This window comes from Myripristis murdjan, chromosome 7 (genome assembly GCF_902150065.1).
Source record: "Myripristis murdjan chromosome 7, fMyrMur1.1, whole genome shotgun sequence".
NCBI lineage: Eukaryota > Metazoa > Chordata > Actinopteri > Holocentriformes > Holocentridae > Myripristis > Myripristis murdjan.
The window spans coordinates 14,494,805-14,516,630 of NC_043986.1; the positions used below are offsets into that span (position 1 = coordinate 14,494,805).

Below are 21,826 nucleotides of genomic sequence, written 5' to 3' on the forward strand. Positions count from 1 at the left end.
ACTCATTTATAGTACCTATTTTAAGTTTTCATAAACTGTTCTTTCTATTTGGGTTTTGTAAAAGGTATGTTTATGTATGAACTTACTGTAATTATTTTAGTCTACCCGTATGTTATTAATATTCATGTTTTATATCGGTTATTTACGTATAAGCCTTAACTGTTTTATCATCCCATTTCCATTACTCTGTATTGTGTTCTGCAGTATTCAGTCGTGTAAACATTTTTATTTTTCCTTACGCATGGAGTATCCGAGCTGTAATCTGTATGATAACTGTTTAACCCATGTTCTCTATGAAAATATTGCGTAGATTTATTACTTTTTCCTGTCTTGCATTGTGGTTTCATATACAGTTTCTAGACAACTAAATATGCACAGCCAAGACTGAGAAGTAAAACTAAGGATATCAATGTTTAAAAAAGGAAAAAAAGCTTTGTATCTTTACCTTGTTTAATAAACAGACTGTTATAAACTTACCATTGCTTGTTTTATTTTCAGAGAATGAGAGAAAAAAAAATCAACCCAATGCATTGTAGGATCATGATTCAGTGACTTTATTTATGAAAATATTTGTGTTTAAAAATGTATTTACACGGATACAACAAAAGGCAAAGATCATTGTCCATGGTGACTTTTCAATGAGCGTGTCTATCACAAAAAGGCTTTTATTGTTAGATGGTATTCTTTTTACCTTAGCAGCAAGACAAAGTTCAACACTTCATCAGTTTAGGCACATTGAAGACAAAGTAAGACGATGCTTTCCACAGTGTACAACTAGATGATACCAAAAAAAAAAAAAAAAAAAAAAAAAACCAAAAGGAGGAAAAAACACCAACCTTAATCAGTTGAGAGTGGCATGAAATAGTAAATGCATATTTGATCCCAGGTCCCAAAAGAAATATTCATTTTGAACTGATTGTTCTTCACCTTGAGCTCAAGAACTCAACATAAGAGCTCCTTTACCAAAATACCTTTTTTTTCTGATAACTCATTTTTTTTTTTAGCTAAAAGTTTAAAACACTTTAGTTTAACACAGCGTTCTGCATTTTGTATATACTTAAGTGGCTATAGCTGACGAGCTATAAGTTAAAGCAACAATAATCCAATATTTACAGTTAGGCCTGGTGCCATACACACAGTCCAATAAAAAAAAGTGATTATCAACCCATACCACTTTATCAGCATGAATTTGCTCACTTATAACAAACACTGTTTTGTAACTTTTAAGAGCTTTTCAGCCAGTAAAACCATAAACGTAATCCCATAGGCATTTTTTTTTTTCACAGAAAACACTGCCGATTTTAAATTTGACGGGGTAAAAAAATAAGTACCAATGATATTCTTTTCCACTGCTACATTTTTCTGTATGTAAACCAAGTCACAAACAAAACTTTTTTTTATAAAGTGCTCATTTCGAACTATTTTCATCTGATTGTCCCTCATAAAAGCTCTCTTCTGCATTAGCTGCACTTTAGTCTGAAGTTACTGGCCCTGCTCTGTACCACTGAGTAAAATGCTCATTATCTTGGCCACCAAGTCCCCACCAGGCTTTCAAGCATATGATTTGCTTTGGTGTCTTCATGCAAGCGATTCAATTTGACCAAATCCCAGGCAATAACACACATTTGCACATTCACAGATGATTGTGTCTCGAGTGAAAGCTGAGGCTCCCATTCCATCCTTATGTTTCAAATAAACACACACAGAACATATTTAACTGAATCTCACACAGACATTAAACATATTCCTCTCATATGTTCACTCTAAGAGCTCCTCCCCCAAGTCTGAACCCGTAACAAAAGGGAGTGTTCACAGGCCAAACAAGGAACTGGTATATAACGCTAAAAAGAGATCACCCTGAGCAGAACTGCTTTGGAAGCCCCATTTTAGTAATACTGTTCTGTTTTCTCTTTTACAAGCATTAAATACATTGTGAATACTTGTTGTGAATACTTGACGCGTACGTTATAAAGAGAGCTGGATGGTCCGTTAAACCAGCTCCAGACGCTGGTATCCAATGGCATCTTCAGTGCTCTCATACCTTGCCACTGCTGTTGGGTCTCTCCTCTGGCTCTCTGGTTCCTGGAAGAACCACAGGGGACGTGAGATTCAAGTAGCCAAGCTCTGACGGCTGCGGCTGGGGGGTGGAGATGGAGCCTCGGTTGCTCTCCTCCACACGCTCGCCCACCTTCACACGGCAGATGGCATCCAGGATGCTCAGCGGGTCACACGTACCTGACGTAACGCTGGTGGTGGACACACACACACACATTATGAGACAAGGCGGAAAAAGCACATATAGTCGCACTTTCCTCTGTCCAGTCAAATACCATCAATGCGGGCCGTGACTGAAACACTTCAGGTAGGAAAAATGATCTAAAGAGCTTAACAAAGTGATCAAAATTTGTGTCAAACCAATAGTGGGACAGGTACACAACATGTGAATAATAATAAACAAGTGTTTCAAACAGAAATCGAAGCCCTTTCAACACTCTGACCTGTCCTACCTTAGTGCAGATGTATGCAGGATGGCATCACTAAGACTTTCCGAGGGGAATGTTTTCTTGGCACTCTGTTAAGAGAACAATTGAGCCCTTTAAGATCAACACATCAAAATTTCCTTTCAAAAAGAGATGTGCCACCTGTTTTACACTGTTCCACAGCAGTTCTCTTACCTTCAAAATATCCGGTGGAGCAGCAGTGACACCGTCCACCATTTCCAACCAAAGTGCTAAGATTTAGTTTCCCTGCAGTAACTCAATAAATTAAAATCCCCAACACAAATCACTGGTGCTTTATAAGAATTGTAAAATCTGAATTGTAAAAGAACATCAGAAGTCCCCTCAATATCACAACAAAATGAAAAATAATAACAATTACACTCATTTTGTTTTCTTGTGTTTTTGTATCAAAACCCCAATACTTTTACTGCTAGGAAAACAGTACATCTTTAATGATAACCTCATCAGGAGGCAAAAATAATTACAACCAACACACCACAGATTTTTGAGCAATTCCTTCCCTTAAATCCCCCCATCAAAATTCCCCTGCGTTTCATTTCACCCCAATATCCCATTTCATTTCAACAAGAGAAACATAAAATCATATAAGATGTTCACAAATTACTGTTTAACACCTCTAAGTAAAGGAGTGTGTGTTCCAGTACCTCCAGGCTGTAAAATGACTGGACGTTCCTCAGAGCGCGCTCAAGCGAACTGACTTGATTGGAGAGCTTCAGTGTTCGGTCCTGCAGTTGTCTGTTCTCCACCTCCAAGACATTGACCCTGTAACGCCCGTCCATGATCACAGTTCACCAACATGCAACCTACATCTGTTCATGCACATTAACATGGTACATTAACACTGCCCGTTTAAGCCGACCATGAAAACTGTCACTTTCTTTGCTCGAACCTGTAGGGACAACTGCCACGACAGCATGCGCTTGTAAGGAGTGATTTGTAATTACACAGGACAACAAGAGTCAGGCAAAAAAATAAATGGTTTGTTTGGACTAGGAGCCTGGATCAAGCATCATGAATGAATTACTCAGTTATGTTTTCACTTGCATTCACTCATTTATCATCACAATTTGCGCTGTGAACTAGTTTTGAGACGGGCATAGCTGTGTTTGGTGTTGGTTTCCTGAATTATTAATTCAATTCCCAGCCAAAACAGATTCCCAACAAGCATGGGCTAACTGCACCTGGGAGGTCATATCAGAATTCTCAATTCTTGTATCACACTGCTTTCTCAAAATGAACAGCTGACAGTTCTTTAAACTGCAAAAATTTCTAAATTTCAAATGGTCACACTGTTCTTACCCAGCGGATATGACTGTAAAGAAACTCATCATTTTTGGGGCTCCATGCTAAAATACCTGTGTTGGACAGTGGAGGCCGTCCTCAAGCCATTGCTGCCCATTTCCTCGGCCTCACTCATCTTCCTCAGCAGCTCCCTCTTCTCTGCCAACAGCTTCTCGTTTTCTTCCATCACTGTTTGAATCCATTCCTTTTCCTGGACAACACCAGAGAGGAATCAAGAGAAGGAGGAAGATAAAATCACAGCGAGAAATGGAATACATTAATAGCAGGGGTGTTATTATGATAGCACTCTCTCAAAATGTAGTATCGCATGGCATTAGGGGAGTGCTTTGTTTTTTCAGAGTAGCAAAATGAGTGCATACATTTTTAGCATGAGCAGCCCCAGTGGGAATCTAACCTCTAACCCCGATAATGTTAGTGCCATGTTCAATCCATCAAACCCTTCAGGACCACTAGTGTGTATATAAAATAGGCTGCAACAGTTTTATTTTTTTCAAAGTTACACAGGATGTTTTCTACAAATGCTGACCATTTGTGTTCTGCACAAACTTGACAAAAACTGTGTAAAATGCATCGGCTACTTCAGTAATAAACTGTTTCTGTATCTCTGTTTTGCAATAAAAGCAAATGAAGTGGTTTACAGACAACAATAAAGTCAGTAAGATAAAGAATAAAAATAAAAAAGATGACCTCCTCCTTGTAGGGAGTGGCATCCTGGTACAGCACTGCAGAGGTCGCTGTGTCTGTCAAACCTGTTTCTGAAATCACAGTGGCTCAGTGATTGCACAGTGACGGAGCCAGGTCTCTGACCTTGTGTGAGAGGCTGGAGGCAAGTGCCAGGTCATTCTCCAGTTTCTGAATGGTGTGGTCTCTCTGTGCCGTGGCCTTCAGGTAGATCTGCTTGGCCTGACGCAGCTTGGTCTTGTGCTGGCCCTGTTTTTCATTGTACTTCCTGATAGGACAGGCAAGGAAACCACATTAACCAGAGGAAAAGCAACAGCAAAGACATATAATAAGGACAGGAAAAACACAAGAAAACAAGAGCTCTCCAGAAGGAAAAAAAGGCCTGTAAAAAATCTGACCTTTGGAATTGGGTGCATGAATGAATGGATATCAATGTATGTGTCTAACCTGATCTGTGTGTCCAGTTGGAGGAGCACTTGCTGCAGCTCCCCCTGCAGCCTGTCACACTCCTGCTGACTGGCCACAAGCTCTTCCTGCCGCCTGTGATAAGCCCTCTGGCTGTCTTTCTCCTGGAGGGTACGTACAACAGGTAGATAGGATATCAGAACTTGGATATGCACATAAAGAACATTAGTCACTCCATATTAACAAAACATAATTCCTGTGTCCCATATATCAGCTCTTCTGACTGATGTCGTTCATTACTTTAACTATTCAAAAGTATATTTATAGGTGCACCATTATATTTAGTCCTATCCTTGGGCAGGTTCTTAAAAAATTGAGCTTGGGAGTTAAAAGTTAACTGTTTGAACAGAGGAATGCAATGTTCCCCAGCCTAAGGTGACCAAAATCTTACACGAAAGCTATGTGAAGACTAAGCATTTATCAAGTCATTTGAATTGTTACACAGTTGTCATTAAATTCTAAGTACAATGGACAAGCTGAGGACTTCAAACACTACCTAAACTGTTCAAATTTATGACTTAAGTCTGATTAACCTGCCCCTGCTGCTCACCTCCTCTCTGGCCTTGCTGTGTTCGGCCTCCAGAATGGCCAGACGGGTGTCCAGTTGCTGGGCACGGTGGCTGATCTCTGCATTGGTCCTGGCCAGGGAAGCCTCCTTCTGCCTCAGGGAGCGCACCTGCTGCTGAAGCTCCACCTCGCGCTGCTCTAACAGCTTCCTGGGAGAAGAATGAAAAAATAGATGGATGGAGGGAGAGTCAGAGAAATGGAACGACATGGAGGTCTAACAGTCCCCTGTTTTGGAATGACCATACTGTTATGTGTTTGTGGGAAATGTAATGACTTCCCAGTAATTTGGATCTCGACCATGCCCTACACAGGCCATCTCGACCTTCTAGGATATGGCGCCATTTCTACCTATGGGATGAAGTAAAAGTCTTTTTTTTTTTGCTTTTCTGTTTTAATTGATAGTTACAGTAGAGACAGGCAGGGAAGGCAGGAGAGAGAGAGAAGGGAAGACATGCAAGGGTCCTGGGCTCAGATGTGAACCCAGGACGCTGCGGTCAGGACATGCTGTTGCATGTTGGGCTTGATGTTTGACCTGATTTGACACCCCAAGACAGTTACATTCTGCTTTCAGCTCTCTGTTTTCACTCAGCCCAAGACAGAAATAAACCAGCATAACTTCCAAACAGAGTTAAGGAGGAAAGTTAACAATGGCCTGTAGTCAGTAAATGAGTTGTGTCAGCACTGCAGTTTTTTGGGACCTGGTGATGTGCTCCTCCTGCTGCTGGGCTCTCAGGGCTGACAAGGTGTCAGACAGATCCCTGCTGTCCCTCTCCAGGCGGCTGCTCTCCCCGGCCCGAGCCTCCTCCACACGCAGCTGGTGCTGCACGCTCTTCAGCTGCTGCTGGAGCTCCAACACCTGGCATGGGATGAAAGCCATGGGCTTCACTCAGTCAGACAGACAGACAATAGCAGTGTTTTCCCTTCAGTATCTCAAGGATTTCCTTAATAATAAAATGTATTCAACAGAATACGACAATACCTGAATAACACTGAGAAAGGAGCTACACTGAGTCAACCAGGACTACTTTTACTATATTTCTACAGAAGCGAGCAGTGCTTAACAGAGCCATTAACACTATAATTCATTTATTAAAGCAGATGAGTTGTCTTTAATCATATTCTTATTCACAGCATTGGCACACATACACACAGAGAGCTACCCAGTGCCATCAATGACTACTGAGTAGTTGCACTTCAGTACTGAGTGTTTTTCAAAAGGGCACACTGACATCAGTCACTAAGGGAGGAGAGAGCACCTTTCTTTTAACTTCCACCACCACAATTTCTCAGTCAGGAGGATTTGAGCAAGCAACCTTAAAGTCAAAAGCACTCTTCAGTAACCAATGGACAACTGCTTCCTACATGTATTGATTAAAATTAAGATAATGTTTCTTAATCCTTCAGAGGAAATTGGGTTCAACAACAGAACATAGATAACAAAATATGTTTTGAAGATTAAAGATATGGTCATTATGAAAACCTCTTGCAGGGGTGACCGACAATTTTTTGATAATTTTGAGGTCAACTATTTACAGATGAGTTGTCCAGTTAAAGAGCATATGCAGGGAGTGTAACCAGGATCCATAACAACAAATATTCTATCCCAGGGATACCAACATCATGCCATGAAGACTAGAATGCAAGTTTTCATTTCAAAGACTACACTAGGTGAATCACAGCTTCAACCAGAGGCAAAGGACTAATTAATGATCACCAAGTGGAATTTTTAGTTGGACTGAAAACCTATATATTACCAACACTCCACTGTACATTGCTGCCTATCCTCGGCCCACACATTTCCCAGCACTGACCTTCTTGTCAGCAGCGATAAGCCGAGCCCTCTCAGCTTGCAGCTCCTCCTGCAGACTGGTGGTGGCGTTGCGGCTTGTGGCGTTGCGTGCCAGCTCCAGCTCCAGCTCTCGGAGTTTGTGCTGCTGGCGTTCACACTCAGCTGTCTGACTCTGGACATTCAGCTCCACCTGGACCAGCTTGGCCTGGGCCTGCTTCAGTTCTGCACAAAGCTGAGGGAAGCACACAATATGACAGACTATGAACACAAAAACAGATGCTTTCTAAAAATATAATATCTGCATGAATTATTGTAGCTATATCTGTGTAACACTTTGACTAACAAAGATAAAAAGCGCTGTAAAATAAAAGGACTGAAGAAAAAAAACATCAATCAGGCACATCAAATGTGTACCTTGTGGTGTGTCTAATTGCCAGTTATAACTGTGTGTTTCAATCTATACTTTTTTGTTCTTGTAGGCAGTTTTGTAATACTTTGCATGTTTGCTCATGCTAATTAATATGCAGAGTGAAGTTACTCAGTGACTCAAGAGAGGATGATGAAGTAATGGCATTCGGTGGCATTCAGAAATTTATACTGAAGTCAACCGTGGTTAAATGCCAACCTTGAGTTTTTCTTGATCCAGCAGGGTGTTGTGTCTCTTCAGGTCCATGTTCTTCTCCCGCTCATAGCGCAGCTCTCTCTCTGCAGAGGTGAACAAGCTCTGGGCCCTCTGCAGGTCCTGCTTCAGCTGCTTAGTTTCCTCTGCCTTCTGGCTCAGCACCGAGCCCTGGGACTGAACAGGGATATGAGAGAAAATATGCAGTGGTTATACGGGAGGAGAGTGAATGTGAATAAGGGTAGCTCACATCTCTGACTGCATTTACATGCACTCTAAAATCTCATCAGTATTCAGGATAATAAAGTATACTGTCTTTGAGTATAAAACACCATGTCCTGTTTACAGCTTCCTGGATACGCTTATATCCTGGTTATGAGAAATCTGAATGAGGTACCGGGACTACTTCGACTACTCCCTGATATTGAGATGTGTAAATATCTTAGCCGGTTAGAGGACAAGAGCCACATTTCGAAAATTATGGGTAAATTTTGACAAAAAACGCAACCAAGAGACAGAACTGTGTATTTCTATGATGAAAGATGATATTTTAGATAAAGTGAACTCTGTAGTGATGAACAGCAGGGGATAAGCCCTGCAGGGCATCAGGAGGAAAGGAAGGATGGAAACAGGATATCAAAAATGCATGTAAAGTTCATCCCAGGTAAGTCCTTAACCAGCATATGAGCCAGTGTCTAGGATGCTTTTTGCATGCAAACAACATAATCTGCAGGAAATAACAAGCTTGATTTCATCACAAGAAATTTTGAAGTGAGTTTCAGCAATAGTTAGGTCATCTTACGATGTGTTATGGATGTGCTGGGATAAGGTTACAGACCTTGGTGTGTGCCTGGGCCTCATTGGCCTGTGCCTGCAGGGCCAGTTGGTGCTGAGCGGCCAGCTGCCGCTCCTCGTCCAAAATCGCCTGCAGATGACTCAGCTCCTGTTTCAGACAGGACAGCTAGGAACGCAACACAGTGCACACATATCAAGCACAAATCAACCACTTATATGATGTTATGCCATTGTAGCTGTATGTTAAAACAGTAAAATCCATTCACCAGATATTTGGAAAATCTAACTTTTGTTTGCAACACTCTTGATCCCTAAAGAAGACATTTTTGTTTGGTATCCTCCTCAGAGACGCCAGAGTGCACAGTCAGCTAATCAGCAGGACCCCTGAGCTGGTTGGGATTCAGTGTCCTGCTCAAGGACACTTCAGCTCACTGCCATCTTTACTGTCCCACTAAGCCACCCTGCTGCCCTAACCTTTAAATTTGTCCCAGCAGGTCATGCACTATGACTTCAGATGTGCACCATTTAAAAAAAAAAAAAAAAAAAAAAAATCATACTTCCACTGCAGATGCCCTCCCATTTACCTGATCATTGCCTTCATCTTTGGCCTTGTCTGTTGGACTGGCACTAGACTCTGTGCTATCTGTGTGTGTCTCAGGCTCCTGGCTGCTCCTGGGTGTCTCCTGTCTGGAGGAGAGCTGCTCCTGCTGCCACTGGAGCTGCTTCCTGAGGCGCTGCACCTCCAGCTCCAGCCTCTCTCTTTCCCCCTCAGCTGCCAGCTTCTCCTGGACCCTGGAGCTCAGCTCAGCCTGGAGCTCACTGGTTTTTCGCCGCTCAGTTACCATCTCATCCCTGGAAAATATGCAGATGTATACAAAAAAGTAAGCACAAAAGTGAAAACACAAATATACAGTTTACTACTAACATGGCATATATGCACCTAGATGAGATTAGAGCCCAATCAGTACATTAGGACTGGTGTATATGTTGGCCAGTATGCAAAAAAGACAGTCCATATTGCAAAAACACAACTAACTGCATAATTTGCAGTGAGTAATTAGCAGGGAGAAAGGCAGAGTAGGGAATCACAACTGAGCAGATGGTGGTATGAACTGTGTTAAGTTAAAAAGTTTGTTGTTTAACTGTAAAATATCCAGCATCCAGGATATATTTCTAATACATCAATTTGACAGGCAAATTTGACGATTCCTTCCTACAAACTGTTATTTTGTCAAAATAAATCAATTAAAAAACAAAGAAATCGGCCACTATATAATCAATATTGGGCCCAAAAATCTAACATTGGTGAGGCTCTAGTAAAGAGAATTAAAAACAACCATTAAAAAGACTATTGAAAAATCACATGGAATCAAACTCACATGACCATTGTTTATGCATGTATCACATTATATTAAATTACAAACGAAGCAGGGCTGTGCGATATGGCCAAAAATGTTACCATGATAAAATACAGTATTTTAATCAATATCAATCATTTCTAAACAGATCAATTGGTTATTACTAGTGCAGTGCCTGTTCAAATCATGCCTGTTTGGAAAAGGCTGATTGCTGGGCCTATTGCTGCTTGCAGCTTTCTCGAGAACTGCTCATGCAAACAACTTCACACTTGACACTGCACTTCCTTGGGTCTCAGCAATACACTCACAATGTGTGAAGCCAATCAGATGAATGGTTAAAGAAAATCAAAGGACAGACATTCAGACAGAGATTCCTTCCATTTTAGTTAAATGTCACATCTAAAGACTACTTTTTGCTTCTTGAGTGAAATCAGAACAATTCAGAATCCAGAGTAATTAACATTACACTGTAAAATAAAGAGCTCCATCTTGTTATTGGCTAAGAAGCAAGATAACCTGTTGCAAAAGTGCTGCCACCTCTCTCCCAACACTGGTCTACCAAGTTAGCTCATCTTAACACTGCATGCTGGACTGGTAACAACCTCAGTGTATTGTGAGCTGTCTTCAGGCTTGTGAGCTCAGCAGTTAGCCTGTCAGCCTGCTCCCGGAGCAGGTCCACCTGCAACCTGCTCTCCCTCAGGTCCTCCTGGGTCCAGCCGCTGTCCTTGTGGCGCTCCAGCTCGCTCTGCAGCCGGCTCTGGGCACGCTCCAACTGGGCCACCTGGGAGAGGTGGGAGAGGGACAAAGACAAAATAAGAAATCCAAACGGACACAGATGTTAGTGATATAAATGCCACCAAGAGGCATATTTTACCTATGTTGTATTTGATGTAAATTACCCATGTCCACATATCTATATCTATAACTTTTTATTTTTTGAACTTACATGAACATTTTTTTCCATCTTTCCTTCATGTCAGTATGATGCTGCTAATATTCTGCATACTGTGCATTCATGTTTGAATTTATTTTATGTCACATTTCTTGTAATCTTGTAATTTAGTGACCTTATTTCTATTTAAATCCTTTCTGAGTCCTATTGCTAATTACCATTGCAAGAGTTTAATCTCATTTTACACAAAAAGTCAACAAACCTTTTCCTCTAGAACCACCTTTTCCCCCTTGACTTGTGTGAGGCTCTTAATTAGCGTTTTCCCTTGTTGGCATTCTGTCTGAAGACCGTTGACCTCTAGTCTCAGCTTCTTCAGCTCTCTCTCCCCTATCTGCAGAGCCTTTGGTGTATAGAGAATGAAGGAATGATGTAAGGTTACAGGAACCTTGTACTTGGTAAAAGGTTACAGTGGATGTAGAAATTACACCTGCTGGAGGTAGAAAATGAAATAATAGAAATGCATGACAGAGTTTACTGTTTTCTGTCTCTGTTTTGGTTGCAGTTACACATCTACAGCAAGGAAATGCAAAATATAATGCGAAGTCTACACTTCTGCTTAGACAGAACTTTTGGTCAATTAAACTGTTAAACTCAATTGTTGTTGCTGTAGTGATAGATAGATAGATAGATAGATAGATAGATAGATAGATAGATAGATAGATAGATAGATAGATAGATAGATAGATAGATAGATAGATAGGTATACTTTATTGATCCCAGACTGGGAAATTCACAAAGTGAATAGTGAGGCACCACTGCTGAATAAAAACAAAGCAAATGCTAGCTATGCATCATCTTACCTCCTTGTCCTTTTTTAGGGCTGCCTGGGCAGCAGTGAGATCCACCTCCAGCTGTTTCCTCCATTCCTTTTCCTCAGTCAAACGAGCCTCTAGCAAAGCCACTCTCTCTTGGCTGCTGCCCCTCAGCTGCTCACCACAGGACCCAAAAAACACACGCAACAGTCTAACATTAATAGCATGCATTGGAGCCATAGCATTTTAGTTATAAAACCCTCTGATGTGCCAGCATTTAATCAGTCTAGCCTAATGGCCAATTTTTAATTTAAGATTTCTATTTGAGACCACATAACTTGTTGGGGGTGAAACTGCAGATAATATGATTGGTGTTTCCTCTAATTTTATGCATCACTGGTGTGTCCCCATCCCTATCTTTTCCACATTTGTATTTCTAGAGCAATTTATAGCACTAAAATTATTGTTGGGGTACTAGTTTAGGTATTAGAACTACATCTCCTCCAGTTTTTATCTTTTTGCTTTTTTAATCTACTTGAGGTTGTAGTGTTTTTGCTGTGATGGTGCAATACCGTGAAACACAAAGTAAACGCTGATGGTTCAAATGTGGGTGTTTACTAACCTGCTGTAAGAAGGACTCCGTCTCTTTGCCCTCTTCTCCATTCTTCAGAGGCTTGTCCTGGGCACCCTGCTTCTTCAGCTCTGATTCCAGGCTTTTGATCTGCACAGCAAGTGCAGAACATTAGTGAGCCATTAGTGAATTGGATGTTTCCCAGACACAGTACGCCCAGTCCTAGACTAAATTACACTGACATAAAAGTTCTAGTCGATGACTGGAATTGATTTATATCTGGGAAACCGGCTTTCTTTAATTTCTCAAATATCGACATGATTTTAGATGGATACTTTTTTGTCTTCCCAAGTTTTGTAACATTCCTCACTGCCACTGGCTGCTCTGTTCTCAAAACCCAAATACTGATCTTTTCCTGACAGACAGGATTTGAAACTGTAATTCTTCGTGCCATATAGAAATCCAATTCAGATGTCAAAAGAATGATGCACTAGGTCACTCTATCTCAAATCTACAAGACTTACAAATTGGCGAAACCATTCACCAGCCATGAGTGTGTGTCTGTCACTACAGTTATCAAGGCGCCTCCCATCACCAGTGTTTCACTGAATTAAACACCTCAAGAGGGTTGAACAGTGACTTATTGTCATCCCAGATCAACCAACGTTACCAGGGAATACAGACTGTGGCTTCCACTCATATTACCACATTCCAAGCTTCCCAACATTTCTCCAACAATACACAACCTTTACTAATTGAAGAACTCTGACAGAGATTTTCATCTAGGACTTTGGGCAACTCCTCACCCTCCTATGCATTCCTTCCAGTTCTCCCTCGTGGCGCTGCCTCTCCTCCTTGCTGGCATTTTGGGCCTCCCCCAGCAGGGCCTCCAGCTCCTCATTCCTCTCTACTAGCTCTTCCTGTTCCTTGAGTTGCCTCTGGAGGCGCCGCTGCAGCTCACGAACCTGCACCAGCCCATCTTCCACTGCCTCGCGACACCTGGCCAAGGGACAGGAAACAAAGAGAAGATCGTGGAGGTACATGAGGAGAAAGATGAAGATTCACGTCAGAATGGGCTGGCAAGATTGCTTTGCATTCTTACTTAAGTGTCAATATACATTTTTCACATTTTGCAGTTGATGGAGGGAATCTTTACCGTTTATGAACGTGATCCTTGTCTTCAGCTGACAAGCCAGCAAAGTTGTTTTGAGGCTGTGTGCCCGTGTCCTTTTCCTTATGATCCTCCTCTTTGACTACAGCACCTCTCACAGCTTCATTCTTTGCCAGCTAGACAAGCACAATGTAATGCACTTAAAAATTAGACTGAAGGTATTTACTAACACAGTGCCAAATGATGTGATGTTGCTGCACTAACTTAAGTATTCAGTAAAAACTAACCATCTCCTGGAGCTGTTTCTTCTCAGAGTCTAAGGTGCGCACTCTGTCTCTCAGAGCTCTGATCTCGACATCAAACCTCTCATTGCGCTCCTTGGCTCTATGCAGCTCCACCATATCTGGGTGGTGACATAAACAAGGACAATGTAGAAACAATAAATGTATAGTCATTTATTTTAGACTTATTTCTTAGGGTTAGGGTTATTTATTTTTGCCTAAATTTGTAGAGCCATTTTAATCTTTTACAAATTTTCATACATTTTTATTGCACATTCTTATAGGCATTCTAAAGATAAATCTACAGGTCACATCCCAAAATTCACCTGCCGCTCTTAGTTTTTTCCCTGCCAACCAGAATTTTAGAATATATACATTAAAAAAAATCTGTCTCACCACAGTGTTTGAGTTTGTCCACCTCCTTCCTCAGGTTCTCCACTTCTTGACCTGCTCGCTCCAGTTCAGATCCTGAAAATATAAATGCATTTTCAATTTTGTAAACTGAAAAAAACAGCCTGCTCCTTGTCTATAGATTTACAGCATTTTTTTTTCTAATGTTGACAGATAATTCCTGTGCTCTGAGAGGAGTGATGAATCTCACCAGCTCCAAATAAAAATCTACTGATTAGCTTTGTACATTAATCACAGCTGCAGCCTGGCAATGAGTGGTAGTGACATTTCAGCACTGGAAGCTCCGTGGACATTAATATATTTTCAGAGCCTGAGCCCAAGGCAGCAAGCCAGGGTGTGTGTGTGTAGGGGTGTGTGTATAACAGTGTACTATGATGTGTCTGAGTGACTTGAAAACAGATTTTTTGTGAATAAAGATATCATAGAAATGAAGCATTCAGTCAAAGACACAAGTCCATTTTGAGTTTGTTTTTTTTTTTTAACAGCAACTTCATAAGCATTCAGTGTCACCTGAGAACATTTTACAAATCATGATTAGAACATTAGCCAGATAAACGCAAAAGATTATATTATATCCTAGTGATGGCAATTTGAAAGTGTAAAATAATACTTGAATTTTAGGTTTAGGAATATGATCCATGATCCATTAGGGCAGCAGGTAACAATTATTTTAGCAATCAAGTATTGTACTGACTGTCCCACCGATTGACCACATTATCTGATAAGAAATACTTTCATGTTTTATTAAAAACCAACAGTAAATGTACAAAAAAGCAGTCAAGGTTTCATTAAATTAGTACAATTAATTTATTTCCTATTTTTTTAAAAAATCAACATTTTTATTGCATATTTTAACAATACACATTGTCTTACCAAACAAACCCTGTTTAATGCATAAATTTTCATATTACATTCATGTATTAGAATTCATAATTCCCGCTCTAGTATCTAATCTAATTTATATGGCTGTGGAAAAAAGCAAATTTCTCCTTCAAACAATTATGAGTGTGCCACACACCCTGTATTGTCTTGAGATAATGAGATTTCAAAACATCACAGCAAAATCTGAAATGGACTCTTGTGGCCTTCAGTTGCTGCAGTACAGCTCTTTGCAACTCACCGCTGAATCCCAGGTTGTTGTTTCTCGCAGCATCCAGCTCATTGGTGAGCCTGCGGATGTCCTGGTGGGCCATGGCCAGCCTGCTGGATGCCTCCTCGAGATCCCGCTCCAGCCGCTGGCGCTCACCTTGCTCCCGGGAAATCTCCTCACTGTGGACCTGATGGAAATCAATGAGAGACAGCGGCTAAAGTGGGAGGAGTACAGTGAGAGAGGAGATGAGTGATGCAAGCGGCCCAACATGCTGCTGTCAGACACATGCGTTTTGAGGTTGACAGGTTGAGGGTGTCATCGTCACTGCAGGCCTGAAAAAAAAAAAAAGAGGATGGCCGAGGAAAGAAGATAGTGGGTGCAGTAAGTGGCATTTCTATAGATCAGCATTATGATACACCTGTGAAAAGAGACAAGTGAGGTAGTAACAGTACATGCTGTTGCCTGTGACATGCTGTTCCTCCCTTCCATCGTGTTCAAGCACAAATCAGTTTTTGAAGAGTCAGTTAATGTGCTAGTGAGACAGTGCACTGTGAATCATATTGGTCATGCTGAGATCATCATCAAAAGAGTGTTGCTTTGAAACAAGCCAACCAATGGTACCTCAAGTTACAATTACAATTAGAAATCCAGGGTTAGTTAGTTAGTTAGTATTAGATGTACAGTGGGAACCTACGGGAGCACCAATGTGTTTGCTTGGACCAGACCTGCGCAGCCCAAACAGTTTCCTCCACGGACTCTGGGATGAACACTGCTGAGATGAGAGACCAGCATGTGTACAATCATAATAGAGGCTGAAGAAATGGCAAACAATGGCTGCATCCATGTCCTTTAACTGGAATCAACTTGTTTTTTGGGGGGTTTTTTGCCCTCACAAACTAAATTTAACCTGAATTAAACATTTTCCCCATCCAGGACTACAGTGGAGTCACCTTACCTTGGTCATGTTGTCTTTGGTTTTCTGTGCATCTGCCCTCTGCTGCCGTAGCTCCTCCCCCATGGTGTGGCGGATGTGCTCCAGTTCCTGCTGCAGGTCAGATAGGGACAGAAAGAAAACATCACTAATCTGAGTTTAAGTGACCTTTGCACTTGCCATCGATGGTGAGCCAACAGCCCTCACTAAAATTTTGACACCACGTAGACAGGTGCACTTAAATTTGGATGGATGGATGTATATGGTTATTCATATCAGTGTTAATGAATCTTTACAGTCCTTTGACATGGGCCTCTCTTGTACCTGCAGTTGGACCTCTCTAAGGTTGCCGGTAAGGCTGTGGTTGTCCAGCCTCCTCTCAGCAGCCTCCAACCTCTCCAACAGTGTGGCTCTCTCCACCAGCAGGTATGCCACCTGCTCACTGGGGCTGCTCAAACCCATCTCCCCTAGGTCCTCTTGGGCCAACATCTCTGCCAGCTCTTTGCTCTGGTTCTCTGGAAAGGAGGGAGTGATGTTAGGGGTCAGTGCTTTGTCTAGCAGGACTGTCAAATCATCTTTGTAACGAGACAAAATTACATTATTACAGCACACTAACTGAACTGACTCTAATGGCAATGACAGTGTAGCAACAAATTGTTTTAATTCACCCAGTTGCCACCGTTTAACCTGGTTAATTATTGCTAACACATAGCAAGACAAATACACAATACGGGACTGATGCACACGGCTGAGAATAAAAAGTAACAGGACCTCAAATAAAGTGCAGACATGACATTAATTTTTTTTTAAGTAGACTTTTAAAAAATCTACAGGTACATATTCAAAGCTGAAGAACAGATGCAGTGTAGCAGAGCAAGCATAGCTAGTAGCAGTGTTGAAGTTTCAAACATCTATGGCAACTGAAAAATGTGCGAAGAAGTGTGTGCTTAAAACATCCTGCTTATGACTTCTAGGAAGCCAGGCTAGGCAAGGAAGAAAGGCTAATATTATGCAGTGCTGCATTGTATTCACCTTGCTGGTGACTGATCTGTTGGAGCTCTAGGCGCAGCTGCTCATTGTCCCTCTCATACTCTGCAGTCAGACACTCTCGCTCCTCCAGCAGCCCACGGATGTGCTCCACATAGCTCTCCACCTGCGACAGAGAAAAAGGCAAATCAAAGAGTGATTTGGCTGTAACTGAGATACCCCTTTGGGCAACTGGTGCTATCCTTAAGAGACTCAGTGCTGAAACAGGGAAAGAAGTTAAAAAGAAAAATATATATTCTATTTCTATTGCAATGCATTAACACAAAATAACGGCATGAGTATAACGGAGACTACCCTGCGTTCAAAAACACAGGCAGACCTTGCTCAGAGAGGGATGTAAGTATCTCTCTACTTGCTATAGTGATAGGCTACAGCATTTTTGTTTCCATGAGAGAAAGGAGCACACTGTGTCATAGACTGTAACCTTGGGAACCTTTCATCATACACAATCTAGAGACTCACTGGCTATGATATTGGTGCAACAGTAGGTAAACTAGAATACCAAAGTTGTCTCACCTCCTTCATCTCATTGGCCTGCTGGGTGCGTAAGGTCTGCAGCTCCTGGACTGCTGAGTTAAACTTTGCCTCAGCACGGAGCAGCTCCCGCCACAAGTGGCACTGCCGCTCCTCAGCACTGGCCCCCGGAGCCAGGCCATCCTCCTGCAGCCGCACAGCAATCTGGTCCAGCTCCGTCCGCACCTGAGGACCAAGGTGTGTTGAAGGTTTGAATTGTGGTGGTTAAGGTTTTAAGATTATGTGTAGTGAAATATCTTTTACAAACTGTGAATCAAAAGGGAGCAACAAATTAAGCTCATCTGTGAAAAGCCCATTGTCACAAAACACTGCCTCAGTTCAAACAGGCCAGGCCAAAGCACCAATGTGAAACTTTGCCTATAGCATAATGCCTGCCATCATAAAATTTTGCTTATCATGCTATATGAATATTCAACTTAAGTGTCATTCAGCAAAAAGATGATGCAATGAGGGAGAAAAGATATGCAAAGAAATCTTCCAGAGGGAGTAATTTCCTGGTTTTATTGCAGTAGATGTTTTGCATGTTAGTTATAGATGGCTTTTCTGAGGATATGTCATACTCTGCTGCCTATAGTACAATTAGCAGAATATCTTTGTCTGAATGCTAAACTCAGTAGAGTGCACTCTTAGGTATAACTTTTAGGTGTAAGAGGTGTAAGCAAATTTATTATCAAACTTTCAAGTTTCAGATTAAATTACTGTATGATTCAAATATAATACAGTGCAGTATAGAAAATAAACCATAAAACTGTGAGAGCCTTTTGCGTTTCTTGGTCTCTCTGTATGTGTTTCAGTTTATTACACACATTATACTAGTGGTCGGGAACCTATGGCTCATTTCTGGCTCTTTGCCAGAAGTCATATGGCTTTAGACAGAAACCACATTTCAAAAAGAGAATTAAAATAGCAAAATTCAATTACTACTAAAGGCCAGTCTCTCTCTCTCCCTGTCTCTCTTTCTCTCAAGTACACACATGCACTTAAGACCAATAAAGATTAGACAAATTAGTCTGCTGACATATGAAACAGCGCTGGTTATTTAAACGTCATTTTTACAGTTATGAGACATCAGGCCATATAATCTATTTTAACCTCCAACTCTGACAATTTTATAGTGTTTTTTCCCCTCGCTTCTCTTCTGTTGACTTTCTTGTCAGCAGTGTGCAAACTTGTCCAAAAATTTTATTTTTATTTTTTACCCACAATCAAAGTGAAAATGGCCACAACAGGATAAAAAACATGCAAAAAGTGAATGAAATGTGGCAGCAGTGTAGTGACACTGGCAGCCAGGCAGCAAGTGAAGACAGAAGTAGCAAAAACAAAAGTTCTTGAATCATTACAACCACTAGAGGTTTTTTATCATAGAAGCATAACTTTGCACAATAAATTTTAGGCTGAAAGGCCCCATAGTTTGCACGATTAGCTGTGGAGCAGACAGACACATACACAGGACTAAACACATGATCTTCTCCAGGCTGCCACCTGGTGGAGATAACAACAGGTTAAAAATATCCAGGCTGCAAATTAAAATTTAGTAATTTAGTGATTTAAACTGCTCAGCATCAAGTTTGTCAGTCAGCTGCAAACTGATCCCTTGCAAGACATGTAAAGAGAGGGACACCTTATCAAATGGGCTTGCCAACGCTAAACACCTGTTGTTGAATTCAATACTGTAATTTGCAGGTCCTGTAACCTGAGTGGGCCCCCCATAGACTACTACAGGAGAGGTCATTGCTGCTTCAACATGCTAGGTATTGTCTGCACTACGAGGACACGGGCATTAGGTCTCATGTATCCATTATACTTAAAATAACACAACACACCAAACTGTCACAGCTGTTGCTTTGGTGGATTGTATACAACATGGTCTAAACACCAGCCACCATCCAAATACTGGTAATTTTGGCTATGACTGACATATTATTCCACTCAACCAGCCCCATAGTAACCAATCATCATTTTTCAATTGAATAATTTGTAGTTTAGTAGTGTAGTGGGTGAAATAATGAAATTGTTGGTGCCAACAGTTGTTGTGGCCAGTGGATGGAAAAATTAAGAGCAGCAAATACAGTCACAAACTGTTTTGAATCAAATAGTTTAAGCAAGTTCCACTAAATAGATGAGATGTTGAGCACCTTAAAATTTCTTGCATGATGCAGGTAAACAGCAGTGGATGTTACCTCTTCAGGATCCATGGTCATGCATTAGTTTGGAGGAAGTTACATCTATAAACGATGAACTTTTTCCTCACTGGTGGGAGTGTTGATTCCAACGATCAGCATCGCCTACATGGTATCCCATAAACATTAATTTCCAGAACATGCCAAAGACGGGTAGATCCTCAATTCAGAGCTCCCACTGCTGTTGCGATTTGATGTCCATGCCTGCTTATGCATAAGTTCCCTGTAAAAAAAAAAAAAGAAAAGAAAAGAAAAGAAAAGAAAAGAAAAAAAAGAAAAGAAAAGACAAAGAAAAAAAAAAAAAAAAAAACAATAATAACAGACTTTAAAGCACTTCTGTGCAAGCAAGTTGGGACCTGTAGTCACAAGCTGCCTTCTAACTAAGCCTCAAGATTAGAGCTGTTACATTGGCTTAGATAGGCAAACACACACTTCAGCTACAGGTGAGTTAAATTACATCACCAGAGGCTATGCAAAGCTTCAAGCCGATTAGCAATGTTTGATCTGCTTCTATGTTTCATGAGACATTCAGCATTGCCAAGAAGAGGGGCGACGCCTCTAGCAAGCATTCACGAACTTGTCCTAGATTAGGGAACACTGACATTAATTAAAACATAGCTTGTCATGAAGAACAATGTGGACAATACCGCTGGTGCATGTGCCAAAAAGACGGGTTTCAGCACGTAGGGCGTTAAAAACCCATTTTTCTAGTAGCATAACTCCTTTTTGCAAAATGTCTGACGAGGAGGAGCAAGTTAAGGCTTTTTCCAGCATTGCAGACACTTGCATTCTTTCGTGCCACGCTAGCAGACTACAAAGGAAAGGGTGGCTAAAATGTCCAGAAATAAGCTTACCATCAAATGTTTATCAACTAGCGACACATGCCGAGACGGACTGCTGCAAATAAACGCAACCCAGACTTTCCACGTTAGTCCACGAGTTCAGTTTACTTGACGTTAGGCTAACGCTAGCTCGCTAACGTTAGCTGGCTTTCTCCAGTGGCCACTTGGCTGCAACTGGTGCGCAGAGCTAGCAAGGAAATTTGAAGGTCGTTGCATGTCTTATGGTGGCAACTTGCTTGAGAGTGAACTTACTTATTTGCAGTGATGAACTTGAGTTTATGCAAGTTTTATTCACCTCCCAGAGGCTTGCAGTGACAATAAACCAGGTACAGAGGACAGGCGTGGCGGAGTGAATTGGCTTCTACAAGCGCCTAGGCAACGGACCGTACCATTCAATTGATGCGGGGGACAACGGGATAATCTATATGCGGGGAGGGAAAACTGACGATATTTTTTAAAATAATAACAATGTTTATACATTTAACTCCAAAAAAACACACCCATTAATTTTGTAAATAATGATAATACTAACTGAAAACTCTAAATAATGTCACGAATAATTTTGTACTTTAATAATGGTCGCTACTTTACCAGAACAACCAACGTTTGTTTATGAAAATAAAGCGGTGATAAACGTCAGTGTCGTCTTTGGCAACCAGTTATCGAGTGATAAAGATAACAATGGATGAACTGTTTCACATGGATACAATTAATATCAAGTTTTGTTCTGTTTACTAACGTTACGGATGGTGAGGACTATCTTTCCTCGCTGTGATATAAAAGCTACCACAAGGGGGCGACAAGTTAACAGTTACCTACTGACGGTCCTGGGACTGAAAATGCTGGTTATGTCAACTCAGTAATTAAGAGATCATGTTAGTATTTATGGTGTTATCATTGGAAACACAATTTTAAAAAGTCTTCTCTAAAATGGATTTAGATATGCTTGCATTAATATCACTGGACTATGACATAATTAAAGATGTGTGATTAATACAAGCCTACGTGAGAGCACTATGCAGCCTT

The 21,826-nt window shown here is 41.2% G+C and overlaps 1 protein-coding gene across 6 annotated transcripts; it reads right to left on the reverse strand.

The window, feature by feature from the left end:
- Positions 1-533: 533 nt before the first annotated feature.
- Positions 534-21,174, reverse strand: ccdc30 (coiled-coil domain containing 30). Of its 6 annotated transcripts, none has more exons than XM_030054915.1 (29): positions 21,053-21,174; positions 20,813-20,855; positions 19,959-20,181; positions 17,761-17,943; positions 17,230-17,350; positions 16,522-16,712; positions 16,222-16,311; positions 15,961-16,038; positions 15,297-15,453; positions 14,162-14,233; positions 13,772-13,887; positions 13,530-13,660; positions 13,180-13,372; positions 12,425-12,523; positions 11,851-11,976; positions 11,253-11,390; positions 10,701-10,879; positions 9,325-9,592; positions 8,784-8,906; positions 7,952-8,122; positions 7,349-7,558; positions 6,236-6,393; positions 5,521-5,686; positions 4,953-5,074; positions 4,632-4,773; positions 3,878-4,014; positions 3,167-3,284; positions 2,508-2,572; positions 534-2,246 (listed from the first exon to the last, which is right to left on the reverse strand). In XM_030054915.1, the coding sequence occupies exons 3-29, from the start codon at positions 19,977-19,979 to the stop codon at positions 2,036-2,038; spliced, it is 3,786 nt and encodes a 1,261-aa protein (XP_029910775.1). In that variant the 5' UTR covers positions 19,980-20,181; positions 20,813-20,855; positions 21,053-21,174; the 3' UTR covers positions 534-2,035. The 6 variants fall into 6 exon arrangements, 4 of the variants coding, with proteins under 4 accessions (XP_029910775.1, XP_029910776.1, XP_029910773.1 ...); XR_003928424.1 differs by lacking the exon at positions 20,813-20,855 and adding an exon at positions 2,676-2,747 and having other exon boundaries at positions 2,199-2,246; XM_030054916.1 differs by lacking the exon at positions 20,813-20,855 and having other exon boundaries at positions 15,961-16,035.
- Between the last annotated feature and the right edge of the window lie 652 nt (positions 21,175-21,826).

Excerpts from the sequence above, each read along its gene's own strand:
- ccdc30 (XM_030054913.1), bottom strand. The coding sequence starts at position 19,979 with ATGACCATGGATCCTGAAGAG. Across the intron at positions 16,039-16,221 it reads CCAAAGACAACATGACCAAG|CAGTGTTCATCCCAGAGTCC; the intron begins GTAAGGTGACTC and ends CTCTCATCTCAG. Across the intron at positions 11,391-11,850 it reads CCCTAAAAAAGGACAAGGAG|GCTCTGCAGATAGGGGAGAG; the intron begins GTAAGATGATGC and ends TATACACCAAAG.